Below are 21,842 nucleotides of genomic sequence, written 5' to 3'. Positions count from 1 at the left end.
TATGTAGAGGGATGTGTACGCGGCCGCCATGATGGAGGTGGGGTCACCAGGTAAGATGAGTGGGAGTATGTAGAGTGATGTGTACAGGGCCGCCATGCTGGAGGCGGGGTCACCAGGTAAGAGGAGTGGGAATATGTAGAGGGATGTGTACGGGGCCGCCATGCTGGAGGCGGGGTCACCAGGCAAGAGGAGTGGGAGTATGTAGAGTGATGTGTACACGGCCGCCATGCTGGAGGCGGGGTCACCAGGTAAGAGGAGTGGGAGTATGTATAGGGATGTGTACGCGGCCGCCATGCTGGAGGTGGGGTCACCAGGTAAGAGGAGTGGGAGGATGTAGAGGGATGTGTACGCGGCCGCCATGCTGGAGGTGGTGTCACCAGGTAAGAGGAGTGGGAGTATGTAGAGTGATGTGTACACGGCCGCCATGCTGGAGGCGGGGTCACCAGGTAAGAGGAGTGGGAGTATGTATAGGGATGTGTACGCGGCCGCCATGCTGGAGGTGGGGTCACCAGGTAAGAGGAGTGGGAGGATGTAGAGGGATGTGTACGCGGCCGCCATGCTGGAGGTGGGGTCACCAGGTAAGAGGAGTGGGAGTATGTAGAGGGATGTGTACAGGGCCGCCATGCTGGAGGCGCGGTCACCAGGTAAAAGGAGTGGGAGGATGTAGAGGGATGTGTACGGGGCCGCCATGATGGAGGCGGGGTCACCAGGTAAGAGGAGTGGGAGGATGTAGAGGGCCGGCGGGATGTGTACGCGGCCGCCATGCTGGAGGCGGGGTCACCAGGTAAGAGGAGTGGGAGGATGTAGATGGATGTGTACGCGGCCGCCATGATGGAGGCGGGGTCACCAGGTAAGAGGGGTGGGAGGATGTAGAGGGATGTGTACCCGGCCGCCATACTGGAGGCGGGGTCACCAGGTAAGAGGAGTGGGAGTATGTAGAGGGCCGGCGGATGTGTACGCGGCCGCCATGCTGGAGGCGGGGTCACCAGGTAAGAGGAGTGGGAGGATGTAGAGGGATGTCTATGGGGTCGCCATGCTGGAGGCGGGGTCACCAGGTAAGAGGAGTGGGAGGATGTAGTGGGCCGGTGGGATGTGTACGCGGCCGCCATGCTGAAGGCGGGGTCACCAGTTAAGAGGGGTGGGAGTATGTAGAGGGTCGGCGGGATGTGTATGCAGCCGCCATGCTGGAGGCGGGGTCACCAGGTAAGAGGAGTGGGAGTATGTAGAGGGATGTGTTCGGGGCCGCCATGCTGGAGGCGGGGTCACCAGGTAAGAGGAGTGGGAGTATGTAGAGGGATGTGTACGGGGCCGCCATGCTGGAGGCGGGGTCACCAGGTAAGAGGAGTGGGAGTATGTAGAGGGATGTGTACGCGGCCGCCATGCTGGAGGTGGGGTCACCAGGTAAGAGGAGTGGGAGTATGTAGAGGGCCGGCGGGATGTGTACGCGGCCGCCATGCTGGAGGCGGGGTCACCAGGTAAGAGGAGTGGGAGGATGTAGAGGGATGTGTACGCTGCCGCCATGCTGGAGGCGGGGTCACCAGGTAAAAGGAGTGGGAGTATGTAGAGGGATGTGTACGCGGCCGCCATGATGGAGGTGGGGTCACCAGGTAAGAGGAGTGGGAATATGTAGAGGGATGTGTACGGGGCCGCCATGCTGGAGGCGGGGTCACCAGGCAAGAGGAGTGGGAGTATGTAGAGTGATGTGTACACGGCCGCCATGCTGGAGGCGGGGTCACCAGGTAAGAGGAGTGGGAGTATGTATAGGGATGTGTACGCGGCCGCCATGCTGGAGGTGGGGTCACCAGGTAAGAGGAGTGGGAGGATGTAGAGGGATGTGTATGCGGCCGCCATGCTGGAGGTGGGGTCACCAGGTAAGAGGAGTGGGAGTATGTAGAGGGATGTGTACGGGGCCGCCATGATGGAGGCGGAGTCACCAGGTAAGAGGAGTGGGAGTATGTAGAGGGCCGGCGGGATGTGTACGCGGCCGCCATGCTGGAGGCGAGGTCAGCAGGTAAGAGGCAGCAGCTATGAGGTCACCTACGTTCTCCCATCACTGTGTGTCTCCACAGATGCAGTCGGGAGGAGAAACCTCCCAGAGAGATGTCCCTGTCTTCCACATACTCATGACCGCCCAGAGGAAGATGCCCCAGAGAAGCTGCAGGTAAATGGCGCTGAGCCCTGTATTACATCTACAATTGGGTGGAGCTCTCTGGTTCTGCTCTGTATAGGTGGTGGAGCTCTCTGCTTCTTCTGTAGATAGGGGATGGAGCTCTATTCTCTATATATGGGGTGGAGCTTTTTCTTCCATATAGGGGGTGGAGCTCTGCTCCTGCTCTATATAGGGATTTAACTTTCTGCCCCTCATTTATATAGGTGGTGGAGCTTTTTGCCTGTCCTCTAAATAGGGGTTAAGCTTTTTGCCCCTCCTATATATAGGGAGTGAAGCCTTTTGCCCCTGCTCTATATAGGGGGTGGAGCTCTGGTCCTGCTCTATATAGGGGGTGGAGCTCTGGTCCTGCTCTATATAGGGGGTGGAGCTCTGGTCCTGCTCTATATAGGGGGTGGAGCTCTATATAGGGGGTAGAGCGCTTTCCTTCTGCTCTATATAGGGGGTGGAGCTCTGGTCCTGCTCTATATAGGGGGTGGAGCTCTATATAGGGGGTGGAGCTCTCTCCTCCTGCAGACATACATTTCGGCGGTCGGTTTGATTTCCCACCTCTCCGCCATATTGTACTGAATTATCCCATATGACACATCAGGGTGAAGATGATATTAAAGTGGAGGTAGAAGAAGAGAGGATGAGGGGCGATCACCCGTGGAAGAGTGAGGTGCAGGAGGACGGTCCCGCAGGTAGGTGATGATGAGCTGGGGGGTTTATTAAAAGGCTTTTCCTGTCACTTCTAATTGCTTCACAAGCGCCTTGTCTAATGTCCCAGACTGTCATCCCGCTCCCCTCCATGTGTCATACACGTGTTGGCTCATGTAGATGCACTGTGCACAAGTGTCATGTCAATCTTCTGTTTGTGTGTTGCACAGCTGCAGCGTCGGAAGGGTTAACTCCCATATATCATTGCCTGTCAGCTCTGCTGCTGATTGTATCTATCTTACTGTGTCATGTGGTACAACTGAGTGTCTGAGAGTGGGAAGGGAGTCTAGTCTAAAATCTGTATGGAAGAGCGTTCCATCTGGTCTCCAACTGTAGTGCTAACACAGAGCTGCATGGGAGCACCATCAGCTTCCATGTTGGTGAAGATGGAGGAAGAAGAACGACTACCTGTAGTCCAGTCCAGAGAAAGAGCGAGCGCACAACCCCCAATACCCCCAATATCCTACACCAACCAGGTACCTGTTCACATCACAGCAGTTATTTTTCCTGTGTGGCCGTCCGCCAATAGGATCACCACATAGAGGTACGAGGCTTTTACTCCCACGTGGAGTAACATGCGGAGTGCTTCTAGGCTAAGCTGTCGTTTAAGTACGTGTGTATGCATGTGTAATAAATATATATATATTATACTAGCTGATATACCCGGCTTCGCCCGAGTTAATTTGGTACTGGTGTTTATCTGGTGTTCACACGGAAAATCTTATGAAGTCGTGGTTACTTTAGAGATACCGGAAAAACATATGTTCATTATTTTTCATAGTTCTCTGCGTTACCCAGGAAACACCACGTGGAGGTAACCATGCAACGTTTCCTTTATATAAAATGACATCAGGAAGTGAGAGAATTAGATTCCGTACGTAAAATTTGGACACTAATTATTTTGCGCTAGAATTGAATAATCGAGTTGGGACCCATTAACTTTTCCTTTTTTGGAGATAGTCTATGCTTGTGCCAAATTTCAAGTTTCTACGACATTGGGAAGTTTGAGAATTAGTGGCGAGTCAGTCAGTGAGTCAGTCAGTGAGGGCTTTCGTCTTGATAGATTGATAGATATAAATATAATGTCCAGGACTATAGGGCTGTATCGCTCATGTGTATATTTACCTCCCACCCTCCGATCTTCTGCCTGTAACTGCTCCCGTGAATCTACCTGTAATTACCTGTATGTAAAGTTTTCCCGAAGTACCATACACTTGTCCAGTGTTTATTACTCCGTCGCATAGAATATCGGTGTGGGAACAGTGGCGTCACGACGTGATATACATATTGTGAGACAGTGACCGGCAGGGTGCTGGAGGGCAGGTATGTTTCGCCTAGGATGCTCTCCTATGCTGCTTTAGGGAGCACTTGGGCAGATACGTGCCACCGAGCAGCCTGGGCTCGGTGGAGGAAGCCGGCAGTATGGTGTCAGTAACATTAAAGGGGTTGTCCCGCGCCGAAACGGGGTTTTTTTTTTTCAATAGCCCCCCCCCGTTCGCCGCAAGATAAACCCGATGCAGGGATAAAAAAAAAAAACAGTACTTACCCGAATCCCCGCGGTCCGGCGTCTTCATACTTACCTTGTGAAGATGGCCGCCGGGATCTTCACCCTCGGTGGACAGCAGGGCTTCTGTGCGGTCCATTGCCGATTCCAGCCTCCTGATTGGCTGGAATCGGCACACGTGACGGGGCGGAGCTACGAGGAGCCGCTCTCCGGCACGAGCGGCCCCATTCAGCAAAGGAGAAGACCGGACTGCGCAAGCGCGTCTAATCGGGCGATTAGACGCTGACGATTAGACGGCACCATGGAGACGGGGACGCTAGCAACGGAGCAGGTAAGTGAATAACTTCTGTATGGCTCATAATTAATGCACGATGTATATTACAAAGTGCATTAATATGGCCATACAGAAGTGCTTACCCCCACTTTGTTTCGCGGGACAACCCCTTTAAGTCACTGACACGTTGTAGTGTGTAAGCAGCTCCAAGCCACATAATCCGGGCTGGCTTTTCCTGGAGTGGTCAAAGCGAAGGGTGGGATGGCCACTCCCACGTACCAGGTGAGGCTGGTACCAGGCCTTATAAAGCCTGGGCCTACAGGGCCTGGGAGGAGAGCTGAGACCTTTACAAGTCTGAGAGTCCTGGCTGGCTGTGTGCAGGAGCAATTTGGTTTCCAGTGTGTAGACAGGGACGCTACATGTATAGTAAGTGCTCGGACGAGCAGGCTTTACTTTCTGTTGGCCTGAAGTTAAGGCCTGTATTTTGCTTTGTTTGCACTGAAATAAACCCAGGCGAAGCCTGGACTAAAGACTTTATCCCATGTGTCACTGTCTCTGACTGCTTATGCCCAGGTTGCTACCGATCCTAAACGCTAATCCCTCACATATGGTGTTTGGATGCGGGCAGCGGTCTTAAAGAGACATACACCAATTAATGGACATTTTGCTGCAGCAGCTGGAGAACCGTTGCTAAGGGCAACCGCCCCAACAGAGATTGATGGGAGAGTGCTCTAACCCCCATGTCCTGGGTGAAAGCTGCACTGGCACAGCCAACAGATACAGCCAAGATGGAGGATCTGATGAAACAGCTGACGCTAATGACGGCGACCCAGCAAAAGATCCATGAGGAGGCCATGAGAGCTCAGGCTGAGACTAATGCTCTACTGGTGGAAGCCAATCGTTTAGCCTTGCAGGAGCAACAGCGGGTTAACCAACAGCTGCAAGAGCAACTCCTGGCGGTGGCGCAAAGTGTGCAGAGATCGGCTAGTTCGCTCCCCACCACCCGTACCGCGGTACAGGCGGCCTTACAGAAGATGACGGCCACCGATGACATTGAGGCCTATCTCGCGGTCTTTGAGAGAGTGGCCGAGAGGGAGAACTTACCGGCGCCTCAGTGGGCGGAAGTAGTAGCGCCTTTCCTGACGGGGGAACCCCAAAAAGCCTATTTTGACCTCGGTGAGCAGGATGCCAAGGACTATGCTAAACTCAAGGGTGAGATCCTGGCACGCTTGGGCGTGAATACCCAAGTGCGGGCCCGACGGGTGCACAACTGGACTTTTGCTGACCACCTGCCAGCCCGCTCCCAGATGTACGACCTCTTTCACCTGGTGAGAAAGTGGCTGTAACCGGAGGAGTCGACCCCAGCGGAGATTGTGCAAAAAGTTGTTCTGGACAAATTCATCCGCTCGTTGCCCCCCACAATCCAGCGCTGGGTGGGACAAGGGGGTCCCCAGGACGTGGACCAACTCGTGAGCCTCGTCGAGAGGTATAAAGCCACGGAGGACTTACTGCAAGCCGTGCCTCCTCGACGTTCCCACCCCGGGAACAGCAAGTCGACCGGAGCACCTGGTAAGACTGTTCCGTATGTAAGGGGTGTCAAAAGTGTCCCAAAGGGAGGCGGCTCAGAGGGGGATCATTTGGGACAGAAGAGGAGTCCCAACTGGACAGTCCGGTCCCGGGTAGAACCCCAAAAGGACCGGGGCCCCATACTGTGTTGGCGCTGTCGTGAGCCCGGGCATATTGCCGCCAACTGTCCACTTACCGTGGAACCAATGGACTGTGACTCTGCCCGGCGGAGGTCAATGTTCGCATGGCCAGTATGTTCTGCAGAGACTGTGTCAGAGACTGATCGACCATTATGTCACATAAAGGTGAATGACTTTGCAGTGACAGCTCTACTGGACTCAGGGAGCTTGGTTATGCTGGTACATTCCAGCTTGGTCGATCCCACAACCATTACCGGCCCTCGCATGGGGGTTGTGTGTGTGCATGGGGACACCAAGGAGTACCCTATTGCCCTTGTAAGACTTGAGACTCCGTGTGGACTTGCCACCCATGAGGTGGGCGTCGTAAAATCCTTAATGCACACCGTGATCCTTGGGAGAGACTTTCCCCTATTTTGGGACTTGTGGCGACACCGAGGGTCGTCTGCAAATAAGGTTCATGATGATGCAAGGGTGTATGATGTGTGTCCAGAACCGTTTGACCCTGAGGGTACGGTTCCAGCAGTAGGGGTGACCCAAGAGAATGGGGATAACTTTCCCTTAACAGTACTAGCGGGTGAGACGGAGGTACAGGACGAAGTGGTTGCTATGCCTGACTTAGAGGTCTCACGTGCCAATTTCAGAACTGAGCAGCTCCGAGACCCCACCTTAGTAAAAGCCAGGGAAAATGTTAAAGTGATAAATGGGGAGCCTCAATTTCCAGGGGCTGATATTGTGTTTCCACACCTGGCAGTCAACCAGGAATTGTTGTATCAGGTTGACAAGGTCCGTGGGGAGATTGCGGAACAGCTGGTGGTACCTCAGTCCTATCGTAGGATGGTCTTAGACCTGGCGCACAAGCATGTGCTGGGAGGTCATCTCGGGAGCGAAAAGACTAGGGAACGCATCCTTCAGCATTTTTTTCTGGCCTGGGGTACATGGTGATGTAAAACGTTACTGTGAATCGTGTCCGGAGTGTCAAATAACAGCTCCTATGCCCCATTACCGGAGCCCCTTAGTGCCCTTGCCCATCATAGAGGTGCCGTTTGAGCGGATCGCTATGGATCTAGTTGGGCCCTTGGTAAAATCTGCCCGGGGTCACCAACGTATATTAGTGGTTGTAGATTATGCCACCCGTTACCCTGAAGCCGTTCCGTTACGCAATACGTCATCCAAGGGTATTGCAAAGGAACTACTTCACATGTTCTCCCGCACGGGCATACCAAAAGAGATCCTGACGGACCAAGGAACCCCCTTTATGTCAAAGGTCATGAAGGAATTGTGTAAGCTGCTGAATATTAAGCACTTACGGACGTCTGTGTACCACCCACAGATGGATGGTCTGGTTGAGAGATTTAATAGGACCCTAAAAAGCATGCTAAAAAGGGTAGTCAAAAAGGATGGGAAGGACTGGGACTGTCTGCTGCCATATTTAATGTTCTCAATCCGTGAAGTCCCACAATCCTCCACTGGGTTCTCTCCCTTTGAATTAGTTTATGGTAGACATCCCCGAGGGCTCCTTGATGTAGCTAAGGAGACCTGGGAGCACGAGTCCACCCCCTACAGGAGTGTTATTGAACACATTTCCCTCATGCAAGATCGAATTGCGGCGGTCATGCCCATTGTTAGAGAACATTTACAGCAGGCTCAAGAAGCCCAAAGCCGGGTATATAACCGGTCCGCCAAGGTGAGAAGCTTCAACCCTGGGGATCGGGTACTAGTGTTGGTGCCCACCCTAGAAAGTAAATTCCTAGCAAAATGGCAAGGGCCCTATGAAATAATTGAGAAAGTCGGAGAGGTAAACTATAAGGTATACCAGCCAGGTAGGCGGAAACCAGAACAGTTGTACCATGTAAACCTAATTAAGCCATGGAAGGACAGAGAAGTCCTGACTGCAGTGAGCACCCCCCATGGTGAGGTCCCAGAGGTGTGTGTATGAGGGTCCCTGTCCAAGTCCCAACAGCAAGAGTCTAGGGAATTTATACGACGTAATGCGGATGTGTTCTCCGATATACCAGGGCATACTGGTGTCATAAAACATGACATTATAACTGAACCAGGGGTAAAGGTTCAGTTGAAACCGTACAGGGTTCAAGAAGCCCACAGACGAGCCATCTCAGAGGAGGTCAAGAAAATGCTAGACCTCGGAGTAATTGAGGAGTCGAAAAGCGAATGGTCCAGCCCTATCGTGCTGATACCAAAACCTGATGGCTCTCTGCGCTTCTGTAACGACTTCCGGAAGCTAAATGACGTGTCAAAATTTGACGCATACCCAATGCCGAGAGTGGACGAGTTAATTGAGAGACTGGGTCATGCCAGATACTTTTCCACTCTCGACCTTACTAAAGGCTACTGGCAGGTTCCCCTTACAGAGAGCGCGAAAAAAAAGACTGCGTTTGCCACACCAGAAGGGTTGTTTCAGTACATCTGCCTACCCTTCTGTTTGCATGGAGCCCCAGCAACCTTCCAAAGATTGATGGATATCATACTCAAACCCCATCTTCAATATGCGTCCGCCTATTTAGATGATATCATCATCTTTAGCGAAGACTGGGACAGCCATCTACCCAAGGTACAGGCAGTACTGAACTCCCTTAGAAAAGCGGGGCTCACAGCAAACCCAAAGAAGTGCGCCATAGACCTCGAAGAAGCACGATACCTGGGGTATGTAATAGGCAGGGGTATTATAAAACCCCAGGTCAATAAAGTTGAAGCTGTTCAGGACTGGCCACAACCCATTACTAAAAAGCAGGTGAGAGCTTTTTTAGGCATTGTAGGGTACTATAGGCGGTTCGTGCAAAACTTTGCTAGCATAGCAGCACCCCTAACAGACTTGACCAAGAACAGTAAGTCAGTCATGGTCAAGTGGAACCCTGATGCAGAAAAGGCGTTCCAAGAGTTAAAACGGGCCCTCTGTAGACGTCCAGTGTTAGTCACACCCAATTTTAAAAGAGAATTTGTCGTTCAAACAGACGCGTCCGACGTGGGACTGGGAGCAGTTCTGTCCCAAGAAGTAGAGGGAGAGGAACATCCCGTGATATATCTGAGCAGGAAGCTCACGCCAGCGGAAAAAAATTACAGTATCGTTCAGCGGGAGTGCCTAGCCATCAAGTGGGCCCTGGAATCCCTAAAATACTACCTTCTAGGTCGGCACCTCAGGCTGGTCACAGACCACTCTCCCTTAACCTGGATGTCACAGGCAAAAGAAAGAAACGCCAGAGTCACTAGGTGGTTCCTGACACTTCAAAACTTCAATTTCTCTGTTGAACACAGGGCAGGAAAGCTACAGGGCAATGCCGATGCCTTGTCAAGGACGCATTGCATGGCGGCTAAAGGTGTCCGACCCCACAGGCTCGAACAGAGGGGGAGGGTATGTGAGACAGTGACCGGCAAAGTGCTGGAGGGCCATTACATTTCGCCTAGGATGCTCTCCTATGCGGCTTTAGGGAGCACTTGGGCAGATACGTGCCACGAGCAGCCTGGGCTCGGTGGAGGAAGCCGGCAGTATGGTGTCAGTAACATTAAGTCACTGACACGTTGTAGTGTGTAAGTGGCTCCAAGCCACATAATCCGGGCCGGCTTTTCCTGGAGTGGTCAAAGCGAAGGGTGGGATGGCCACTCCCACGTACCAGGTGAGGCTGGTACCAGGCCTTATAAAGCCTGGGCCTACAGGGCCTGGGAGGAGAGCTGAGACCTTTGCAAGTCTGAGAGTCCTGGCTGGCTGTGTGCAGGAGCCATTTGGTTTCCAGTGTGTAGACAGGGACGCTCCATGTATAGTAAGTGCTCGGACGAGCAGGATTTACGTTATGTTTGCCTGAAGTTAAGGCCTGTATTTTGCTTTGTTTGCACTGAAATAAACCCAGGCGAAGCCTGGACTAAAGACTTTATCCCATGTGTCACTGTCTCTGACTGCTTATGCCCAGGTTGCTACCGATCCTAAAAGCTAATCCCTCACAATATATACTTCCATAAGCATCTCCCGACTAGACGTCCTTATATATATATATTTTTTTTTAATCATTTCATTTATCTTGTAATTCCCCCTCTACCTGTCCATTGCATTTGTTCTTCCAGGTCATGTAACTGCTGCAGCAATCACTGACCACAGCAGGGACTTCTTCTAGCCAGTGATTGGCTGCAGCAGTCACATGACCTGGTCAGCTGTAACCAGGAAGAACAAAGCGATTAGAAGTGTTGTGAAGTCCTTATAACATTCAGTCCCTCCTCGGAGCGCCGTTGTTTTTGTGATCTCTATGGTGCAGAGCAGCCGGTAGTACTTACCAGCACTATTCGGGGTAGGTACATCTTTTATGGAGTTGGGGTTGTCACAGATGACGGGGTTTGTGGGTCCGATAGTCACCTACCTGTAATGTACGGCACCCAGGGACCGGCCGGAGGGTCGACTTACCTCCAGCCCCCCACTTCCTGCATGCCCCTCTCTGCCACCACTGACCGTTTCTGACAGGTAGGTCAGCCACCTCTGTCTCCACCAGCCGACATGACTAACACACGTCGGGGTTATGCATCGCTTAAAGCATCCAAGGACGACTAATAAAGCTTTATTCTAAGAACGGTCCGCAGAGCTTCGATACAAATATACCGACGGAGATATTTACAGAAGGGGAGGAGCTACAAATACAGAAACATCGAAAATAATAGGAAATCCCAGTCTATGAAGGCGCTTCCAATCATCTGGTGCCTGGATGGGGTGACAGGCTGGTATTAGATGCCCCTCCTGGCTCCGACCATTTGGGGAGGGGATTCCCCTTAGTTCTAGAGTATCTTTGAGTCACCCCTGTGCCGTCCTTCCTTTAGACATCACTGATGGGAGGGCTGAGTGATGAAAACCCAATGTAGCATGTGGCCATATTCCCCTGGAGGCCCTACAGTAGGGGAGCTATGGCCGCCATGTGTCATGTAGTCACCTACAAGTGGATACCAGACATGTCATGCTACAGGTGATTAGCTTCATGGTTCTGTGGACATCGGGGGTCGCACAAAAGCAAGAGGGAATGATGTCATGATGATTTTATTAGCAATTTTTTTTAAGAATCCTGTGTCAGACCTCATCCAACATTAAGATTTACCTGCATAGCTCCGAAGTCAGACGATGGCCAACACATGTTTCCAGCAGTATTCAGGACAGCACTCCCATGTCAGAGGCTGTTCTCTATATTATGTGACAGTATGCAGGACAGCATTGGAGCGGACGAGGGGCAACACTGAATTGGAAAGGGGGAATAGGCATTCACACATGACATCACTGGAAGTCTTCAGTAGGCTCTGGGCTACCATCCTAACCCATCAATCAAATCTCAGGGAGGGAAAGGCTGATGTGGCTCTGGTGGAGAGTCCTACCTCCTACCTGGCTGTTTAGACATGTGTTCAGTTTTCCTGTGGCATCTAAATAATTACTTAATGGGATCATGTGTGTTTCTAGCCTAATAGGAATGTACTAAATTTGTAAATTATATGAAAAAAAATCCTGAAATCCACTTTAAATCCCTTCAGGAAATCTCCGTGAGACTTCTGAGGGAAACTTCATGTTATCGGTAAATTATAAAGCAGAAGATGAAGATATCGTGCAGCGCTCTTCAGGAGAAAACCTCATTCCTCTTAATGTACCTCCAGGACTTCACAGTACAGATCCATCATATAATCCACCTAATCATGAGGAACCTTCTCCTGACCAATCACAGATGGTTACCACAAGTGTCGGTCAGACTGGAGAGAAAAGATATCAATGTGGTGAATGTGGAAAACAGTTAACACGTAGGTCAAACCTTAATCTACACATACAAATTCACAAAAGAGAGAAGCCGTATTCATGTCCACAATGTGGGGAAGGTTTTTCACATAAATCAAAACTTGATAAACACGAGGGAATTCACACAGGAGAGAAACCGTATTCATGCCCAGAATGTGGCAGAAGCTTTAGAAGTAAAGCGAGCCTTGTTATACATGAGAGACGTCACACAGGAGAGAAGCCGTTTTCTTGTTCAGAATGTGAGAAATGTTTTACAAATAAATCAGATCTTGTCGTACATCAGAGATATCACACAGGAGAGAGACCATATTTATGTTCAGAATGTGGGAGAGGATTTATTACTAAAGGCAAACTTACAGATCATCAGAAAACTCACAAAGGAGAGAGGGCGTATTCATGTACAGAATGTGGGAAAACTTTTATAAATAAATCAGGTCTTAATAGACATCTGAAAAATCACACGGAAGAGAAATACTCGTGTTTAAAATGTGAGAAATATTTTGTTAGTATACCGGATCTGGCTAATCATCTGAGAAGTCACACAGGAGAGAAGCCTTTTTGATCTACATGTGAAAAATGTTTTATAATTTAATCAAATTTTGAAACTCTTCAGAGAATTCACACAGAGAAGAAACCAGATTGTGATTCACAGAAAAAATGTAACCCAACAGTTATTTACAGACATTAAACATCCAGTAAGAGAGATTATTTTGAGGTGAAATCAGACTGGATCTGCCAAACAACCAAATTCTATGTACCTGGGGTGACCTGTGAGCACGATCCATGGAGGAGAAGTATTGTGGATAGAAGGAAGAGAAGATCCTGGTTTACTCCCAGAGCAGCGACCCTGAATTGTCGCCATGAGCCTTCTTATTACTGTAATAATCACTGAATAAAACCCCTCCTTGTAAAAATATAACTCTTATTTCTACCTTCAAATATAAAAAAACCGCGACAAATAACCGCTCTCCAACCAATCCAAGTACCACATCGGGGGGGGGGGGGACTGCTGCTGGCCCTAATGACACCTAAATGGTCCTCCACTGCAGAGTAAGCACCCCAAGAAGAGCGACCCCGCTCACCAGCCTTGGGCTTTATTCACATGAGCGTGTTATCGTGCAATTTTGCAGTGCAAAAGCGCTGGACAACAATCGTGACTATTTGATGCATTGAACTCCAATGCATCCGTCCAGTTAGTGCGTAAAAACAGCTATCTGGTAAAGATAGCGTACACAGTGCACATTCCGGCTGGCCGTTTTTATGTCCAGTCAGAAAAGATAGATCTGGACTAGAGTTGAGTGACCATACTCTGCCGAGCTTGATGCTCGGTCGAGTATTCGCGTACACGATGGTGCTCGTTACTCGAACGAGCATCAAGTCGTGTTCGACCCCGTCCTGGTTTTTGGCGTCCCCGCTGTGACGTGCCTGTTTTTTTTTTTTAAAGAGAGAGACTGACTGACTCTCTCTCTCGCTCATCTCTAGTCTGGACCTATTTTCTATCTGTAATATGTAATATGCTGCCTAATCCCATAGACTCCTATGGGAGCCTATGAGAGCTGCCAGAAAAGAGGTGGAAGGGAGTTTAGCAGTGGCTCTACTAAACTCCCTCCGCCTCTTGCCGGGTGACATCAATGGGACGTGGCAGGAGCTCCCACCCTGTGCCACTTTTCCACAATAAAATCCTGTTTTTCTGGAAATTATTTGTTTTTCTAAATCTTTGCATTCAAAGTCCTATAACTTTTTTATTTTTCCATGAATAGATCACTTTTGTTGCTTTTTTGGGAGACATTTGCCTCAGTTTTTTTTTTACACTTTGTGCCGTGCTGGATGAAAAGTATGTTCTATTTGTTATACAGGGCATGCTGGATACGATGATACTAGAGATGAGCGAGTATACTCGCTAAAGGCAATTGCTCCAGCGAGCATTGACTTTAGCGAGTATCTCCCCCGCTCGAGACTGCAGGTTCGGGTGCCGGCGCGGGGGAGCGGTGAGTAGCGGCTGTCAGCAGGAGGGAGCGGGGGGGGGGGGGGGAGCGGGAGAGAGAGATCTCCCCTCCGTTCTGCCCCGCTCTCCCCAGCAGCTCCATGCCTGCTGCCGGCACCCGAACCTTCAGTCTCGAGCAATTGCCTTTAGCGAGTATACTCGCTCATCTATAGATGATACCAAATATGTGTGATTTTAATTTTTTTGATAACATTTTTTATACTAATAGGGGGAAAAAAAGCACAAAAAAATTGGATTTTTTTACTTTTTTTTTTACACTCTTTTTATCCTTTCTTTACACTATTTATGTCCCTGTGGGGACTTGTACCATAACACCCATGATCGCTATGATAAAGCATTGCTGCAGGGAAATACCTGCTTTTCCTCACCTAAACAGTTTCTGCCTACTAAGGTATATTAAGGATCTGCCCATAACGCCTCTACACAGTTCAAACCTCTTCTGTCCCTGCATCTATAAGCATTCTGCAATACGTAACTATGGAATATACACATATATCAAAAACAATAATCGGATAACATATGGTTACTGCATTAGTCTATGAGGAGTAGAAGTGCAATAATGTAACAATAATAAACCATTGGATATTCTCATTTGTAGGCCATCGTATGAATTCTTTGGCTATTTATGATGACAATACTTGTCCGCAGCACATGTAGTCATCACACTCTGGCAGAGTCTCTTTTCTACATAATCGAAAAAAAGGTTTGGTACAGTGTTAGCCAGTAGAGCAAAGTGTGATTGTCCTCATTGAGAGAAAGCAGGTAATCTTGTAGATATGATACCTTTTAATGGCTAACAAAAATACATGATGTTACAGCAAGCTTTCGAGTCTTCTATCGATCCTTCATCAGGCTAGAATGGAACTGGTTTGGATGGGGCACATATATAACATATGAATGCAGAGAGGACACCTGTTACCATGAGGCTGGTCAGGGACCACGGGTGGCAGTGGCGGGGTTTGCCGCGGCATTTTGGGATGCAGTTGCGCCCATGTTCAGATGGACGAGAGGCGGCGCCATGCTCCGGTGTGTGGGTGCGGCGTGTGGCATGCATGCCTGTGCGTGCCTGCTATGAGAGGCGCACGCGCTCTACCTCTGTGAGTTAGTGTCTGGCTGGGAGCTCCAGTCAGCCGTCATGATTGGTCTCCGCCCAAGGGGCGGTGACTCCTGAATATAGTCTGGCAGCTGCTAATAGCAGTTGCCAGTTATTGGTTCCGTTCCCTGTGTGTCTGACTTTGCTCCTGCTCCAGTGAAAGTTACCCTGCCTCCATCCAACTCTGCCTGTGTTCCGTGGTTTCCTGTCAGGTTTATTCTATCGGCCTAGCCTGACAGTACTAGGAAGTTGTCATCTGCATAGGTACGGCGGTTCCTTCCTGTCCTGCCACTAGGCAGTGTCCACCTTCGGGGCTACCTCCAGGAAGGGACATTGGCGAGGGTGAGGGTCAGGGAGTCCTGCACCGTGCGTACCTGTGCACCCTACTAGTACTGTAACAACACCCCTCTTGATTGAAATACAAATGTTCACACACAGAAATTTGGGACTGTTTTACACTCAAAACTTAAAACAGACAAACTGAGCTGAGACATAAATACTTAATCAGTTCACTGAGTTCAGGAATGTGACAGTTTTATGATGTGTCCTATCTCTCCTTCAATCTGCACATGAAAAGAGATGCAGCACCACCTATTGGATGGCAACATTAATACAAGTCAAGTTCTGAATTTTTATGAAGTTTCAAAAAAAAAAAATTATTGAGAAGAGGACATCCTTCTTGACCTCCTTCAGACCTTTCATATTTTCCAGTTATGCAAGAATCCCAGGCTTAGGTTCATTCTATTCTTGAGGGTATCAAACATGGCCATACATTTGTACTCCCAATTTTTTCTGTGACGCTGCAACTTAAAATTGCCCTTCAGTATGATAACTCTTATCTGCTGTATGCTATGTCCCTGACCACAAAAATCTACACGGCAGTTTAGCAGTTGTAATAAAAGCCAGAACATGTATGTCAGGCTCAGGTTGCTTGTGATGTCCCACTGGAGTTTTCCTGGAAAACACATAGTTACTTTTCATAATTCTCCCTGGAAAAGTGAAATAAGAACCTTAACGATTATGACTACAACCAAGATTAGAAACACAACCTGCAAAAATATATGCAGAACACCAGTTCCCCTGCCACCTAACCCTTTGAACCAAATGTTTGGGTTCAAGTAGGATAACCATTCTGGCCATGCTAGTTCCTCATCAGATACATTTACATTTCTAGCCTGCTCTATATCATGAGTAACTTGCAATGTTCAGGACGGATCATATAATGACAACATGGTGGACTCACTATTTGACAGAGAGCTCCTTAGGATGCTGTAAGGTGATCTAGCACCGCTTTATGTTGACTTGTCACCAGGATTAAGGCCTCTTTCAGACAGGTGACAGCAATATTGCAGCTGTGTTTTGTGCAATATCGCTTCATTATCTCACGGCAATATTGCGATTTTGTGGCACTACAAAGTTGTGTGACTATGTAGCAGTCGTCAGAATTTTCGGGGGTCTTAAAATATAAGCCCTTGTATAAAAAAAAACAACTGTTAATGTACTATCTACCATCCTTATCCTTTAATTTGTAGTTATGCTAACTTGCCACCAGGGATCTTTGGTCCACCCGGTCACGGGCAGTGCTACGGCAGTTTTACTTTCATCCTCAGCTAAAGATATAGGAGGCAGATTTCAACACAACTGCTGTAAGCAACTCATGTTCTGTCAATGGGGATGCAAAATAAGGCATTGCTTTAGCTGATACAGGGGCATGAGAGCAGATCCCACCATCTAACAAAGTCCTCATCCGGGATACAATAATAGACGTGTTGCTACATCCTGAATTTGAAGCGTGCTCACTAGACATCATTGGAATCATTAAAACAGTAAACAATGCAATCAGGAAGATTCAGTACTTCTGATTAGTCTTTGTGAGCCACAAATCAATTGCAGTGGGATGCATCGATCCATGTTTATCTGCCTTGTACCTTTTACAGAGGTAGAAATGGTCAACCGGACTTAATAAGGGCCTTCAAAGCAGGTTTTGGGGCCCTCCTGACGTGCTTCTGTATGGTTACCCAATCCTCTGGTTGCATATTATGAGCACCTTGCAGTAATGATGGATCTGGAATGGATCTGAAAACATGTTTATGAATCTGTTGCAATGTTTTCTGCAAAGTCTCTACACAGGATGTCAAATGTGAGTGCAAGCCTGTTTTTGGAGGGACAGCGAAAAGCACTTCATAAGGACTAAGACCAGTCTTATTATATATTCTAATAGAGTGCAAAGTTATAGAAAGATACTGAAACGCTTGCTCAATCCCCAATGCCCTCATAACTTCTCGGCACACCTCAGAGGTGTACCTCTGTCACCTCCAATCACTTCTGGCACTCCATACCTATTGTTAGGGGTATTCCAGGGACCCCTGTAATATGTTGCTGGGTTGCAAATTAATGGTGAATGAATAGCAGGCTTGGAGAAGTCAATGTGACACACCAAACAGGCTGTATCCAAAGAATTCTAAAATGTATTGCAAGAACATAGACCTTTATGGAAGAAGAGAGGGAGTGGCTTTATGCCAATGCTGTATACAAGTCATTTCCCATGGTTAGAAAGTGCAGTTAGGAGAATTAGACGTTGATTGGAAAACAGACAAACAATACATTTTATCACTAAACTTTAAGACATAACAACTGATACATGAGCCTGAGAATCTGCTGCACTGGTGATGCTGGCTGCACGCCTAGACAATTCATATCTCAGTTTGTAAAAGGAAATTGATCTAAAAAGGCATAAAATGCTTAAAGGAGACACAAGTTAGTTTATAAAGAGAATATATTTGAAGCTTATAAGATGGCTGACTGGGGACAAGATGGACAGGTAAAACCAGAATCCTAACATTTCCTGGACAGTGGCCTCTGGTTCCTTAAGCCAGGCAATGACCCAAGAAAACAACTTTTGTTTTGCAAAACTAAAGATTTTTTTCTTTTGAAGCTTTGCAGCCACTTCCTGCAAGGAAAATCAACAGTTAAAGTGTGGCCTGTTGGCAGGCTTCCAAGTCTGGCGCACACAGAAAAAGACCATCAACATATTGCAGAAGAACCACCCCAGTGGGAGAGGCCAACCCTGCAATACTGACTGCAGCACCTGAGTGCACATGGTTGGTGAATTCTGAGCTCCCTGCGGGAGAACAGTCCCCGCATACGGTTTACCTTTTAAAGGTGAAGGCAAAATGGTTTTGGCAGTCAGGGTGCAGGGGCACACTGAAATAAGCATTTGTGAGGTCCGACACCATAAAGTGTGTGGCGGTAGAAGGTACCTGTGCCAGTAAGGTGTGGGGATTGGGCACTAAAGGAGGGTCCTAAACCATAACCCTGTTCACCTCTCGGAGGTCATGGACCATGCGGTAGGTGTCCGGCTGACCTTTTTATATCTTTTTCTTAACTGGAAAATGGAGGGGTGTTTGCTGGAGAACGTATCTCACGCAAAGCCCCCATTTGAACCAAGTCTCCCACTTGTTCCCCAATGGCATCTTCTTGTGGGAAACTAAGGAGATACTGTTTAACTCTGGGGGGTGTATATCCTGGTTTTAGATCTACCATCATAGGGGGTACATTCAATTTCCCTATGTTTGTCTTGGAGATGGCCCACAATTTGTCAGCAACTGCAGAAAGCTGGGTTTCTTCAGCAGCTGTCAGGACAAACACATGAGCCGGCTCCACCAAGAGAGGAGATAGTTTACAAAACTCTTCTGAACTGGCGCCTGAGGTCTTAACGCGTACCGATCCATCCGGTAAGAATTTGATGGATGCAGGTAGAGCTTGTAAGAGGTCAGTGCCAATAACAGAGATAGGAATATCATCACTCACCAGCAGCTTAGCAATTACCTTTTTACCCCTAAATTGGAGTGGAAGGGGTTCAGTTTCTTGTAATGCAACAGGCTTCCCTTCCAACCCCACTACTGATTGTGTAGTCTGCTGTCTATGGGGTGGAGGTACAAGGTGCCCCTGTATAATGGACATGGCAGCCCCCGTATATATAAGAAATGGAATCTCATGATTTAACACTTCCACCTGCATGTAGACTGCTGCTCCTTCTGTTTCCACTGTGATTGGAAAAAGGTGCGGGGGGGAGGGGGAAGGGGGGTCGCCTGTTTTTTATGTCTGGTACCCCAGAGGAGGAGGAGGAGGCATGATGTTTTTTTCTGTCTCGGGAATTTCCTGCATTAAAGGGGTTGTCCCGAGGCAGCAAGTGGGTCTATACACTTCTGTATGGCCATATTAATGCACTTTGTAATATACATTGTGCATTAATTATGAGCCATACAGAAGTTATAAAAAGTTTTTCACTTACCTGCTCCGTTGCTGGCGTCCTCGTCTCCATGGTTGCCGTCTAATTTTCGCCGTCTAATGGCCAAATTAGACGCGCTTGCGCAGTCCGGGTCTTCTTATCTTCTCAATGGGGCTCTGTGTAGCTCCGTGTAGCTCCGCCCCGTCACGTGCCGATTCCAGCCAATCAGGAGGCTGGAATCGGCAATGGACCGCACAGAAGCCCTGCGGTCCACAGAGGGAGAAGATGCCCCCCCCCCCCCCATTGCTTTCCCAGCCTTAAGGGTAACTAATGGGGCCAAATTTGCCCAGATGGTATTATATGCACTTTGTATCTGAATCAACTGCCTATAGAAAGGCAAAGGTCTAGATATCGGATCCGGGACTTATTGCATTAGGGACATATGTTCTTGTGGGGTCCAAGGTTTATACTCAGTCAGCATCAGTGTCTGTGGTGTTTGTTGGGTAAACTTGGAGGAACTAGCCCCTGTGCTGGTTTTCTTACTATCCTCATCATTGCTTCCTTCACTCCCTTCTCCCTCCACCTGCAACATCTCTGCCACTGCCAGACATCTTGTCACCATGGTGAAAATTCCTACCGTCCTGTTCAGGCATGCAGCCCCACAGGCAAAGCAGGACTTTTTTGCGATCAGAATTTTGTTCGCTGCACACGATACAGGTCAAACCGGTCGGACCTTTTGGAGCTGAGGATTGTGCATATGGTGGTGGGTAGCACATTGGAGTATAAGGGGTGCACAGTACATATGTCCTTTAGATTCCTTTTTCTGATAACCCATCTTATCTGTTGCTTCACTCGCCTTGATCCAACTTCACAACATTCCTTCTAATCCATTATCTTTCAATCAGCCCCCATGGCTTTTCCTGAATCTGTTCCAAGCATGCTGATCTAAGATTCCATTCTCCCAGCATCCTGACTGTTGTAATATTTTACAGCATCCCTTCCCCACAGCTTTATTTACCTTCTCTTTCCTCAAATATTTCTCTAGCTGTCTTCCATCTATGTGCATTTCCCCATTTGAATTTCCCAATTTCTTACTTGGTGTACTGTTTCCTCCCTCCCTTCCCTTCTGTCTGTACTTCTTCCCTCTTCCTAAGAGGGCTTCCAATCAAGCTGTCCGTAAGAAAGAGCTTGATTGTGTATGTGTATGTGTGTGTGTGTGTGTGTGTGTGTGTGTGTGTGTGTGTGTGTGTGTATACACAAATCTCAAAACTGCTTCTCTCAGTTCCAAGACTGGAGAAAGATCAGTCAAGAAGCACAGATCAAAGTGGCAAGATAATGTCTTACCGTACAGTGCTGTTTTTCAGTCTGTGGTTCCAGGCTGCTCCTTCACACTCAGGTTCCGAGAATCGGGGTATGGTGGTCTTCTTTGGCTTGCCCTAAGCCACACGTTGGGCGCCAATTTGTTAGGAAAATTCCAGGGACCCCTGTATTATGTTGCTAGGGCTCCAAATTAATGGTGAATGTATAGCAGGCCTGGAGAAGTCAACGTGAAACACCAAACAGGTTGTATTCCAAAGAATTCTAAAATGTATTGCAAAAACATAGACCTTTATGGAAGAAGAAAGAGAGTGGCTTTATGCCAACACTGTACACAAGTCATTTCCCAGGGTTAGAAAGTGTAGTTAGGAGAACTAGACAAACAATACATTTTATCACTAAACTTTAAGACATAACAACTGATACATGAGCCTGAGAATCTGCTGCATTAGTGATGCTGGCTGCACGCCCAGACAATTCATATCTCAATTTGTAAAAAGGAAATTGATCTAAAAAGGCATACAATACTTAAAGGAGACACGTTGGTTTGTAAAGAGAATTAATTTGAAGCTTATAAGATGGCTGACTGGGGACAAGATGGACAGTTGACACCAGAATCCTAACACTATAAATCACCTCTGACAAGCTTTTCTTTGCAATGGTTGTTGCATTTGCTTTAGCACAGGGCCAACTTTCTGGCCACCCTGACAAAATGTCCCACAAATGAGAACATACTCATGTACCCCACTTTCAGGAAGCTGAAAGAAGTCAATTTGTTGCTGGAACGGGTACAAGAGCTTTGGAGTTCATTCAAGTGGGACTTTAACAGTTTTCCCAATGTTATGGCAGGCACAGATGACACAACCTTGCACAAACCTGGTGGCAGCATTATGAAATCCTGGCGCTACCCAATGTGGACTCACTAGACTCACCATGGCCTCCTTGGATTGATGAGTAGATCCATGGGAGAGAGCACATGTCATTGGATGAAGTACTGTAGGTAGGTATAACCTAGGATCCACCTTCCACAGCCCCTCCCCATCCCTGGACTCAGATTTCTTTAGTTCATTCCTCTTTCTCCT

At 48.3% G+C, this 21,842-nt stretch overlaps 2 protein-coding genes across 2 annotated transcripts in view; one reads left to right on the top strand and one right to left on the bottom strand.

The window, feature by feature from the left end:
• Positions 1-21,842, bottom strand: part of LOC136618030 (gastrula zinc finger protein XlCGF66.1-like) — a 461,032-nt gene that overhangs the window by 273,963 nt on the left and 165,227 nt on the right. The window lies entirely within an intron of this gene.
• LOC136617784 (zinc finger protein 660-like) lies at positions 1,209-13,005 on the top strand. The gene is made up of 4 exons (XM_066594283.1): positions 1,209-1,388; positions 1,999-2,161; positions 2,760-2,850; positions 11,859-13,005. The coding sequence occupies exons 1-4, from the start codon at positions 1,231-1,233 to the stop codon at positions 12,674-12,676; spliced, it is 1,230 nt and encodes a 409-aa protein (XP_066450380.1). The 5' UTR covers positions 1,209-1,230; the 3' UTR covers positions 12,677-13,005.

The sequence above is a fragment of the Eleutherodactylus coqui genome, chromosome 1 (genome assembly GCF_035609145.1).
Source record: "Eleutherodactylus coqui strain aEleCoq1 chromosome 1, aEleCoq1.hap1, whole genome shotgun sequence".
Classification (NCBI taxonomy): domain Eukaryota; kingdom Metazoa; phylum Chordata; class Amphibia; order Anura; family Eleutherodactylidae; genus Eleutherodactylus; species Eleutherodactylus coqui.
This window is presented reverse-complemented; position numbering and strand designations above follow the sequence as displayed.

Excerpts from the sequence above, each read along its gene's own strand:
- LOC136617784 (XM_066594283.1), top strand. The coding sequence starts at position 1,231 with ATGTGTTCGGGGCCGCCATGCTGGAGGCGGGGTCACCAGGTAAGAGGA. Across the intron at positions 2,162-2,759 it reads ATGCCCCAGAGAAGCTGCAG|GGTGAAGATGATATTAAAGT; the intron begins GTAAATGGCGCT and ends ATGACACATCAG. Across the intron at positions 2,851-11,858 it reads GCAGGAGGACGGTCCCGCAG|GAAATCTCCGTGAGACTTCT; the intron begins GTAGGTGATGAT and ends AAATCCCTTCAG.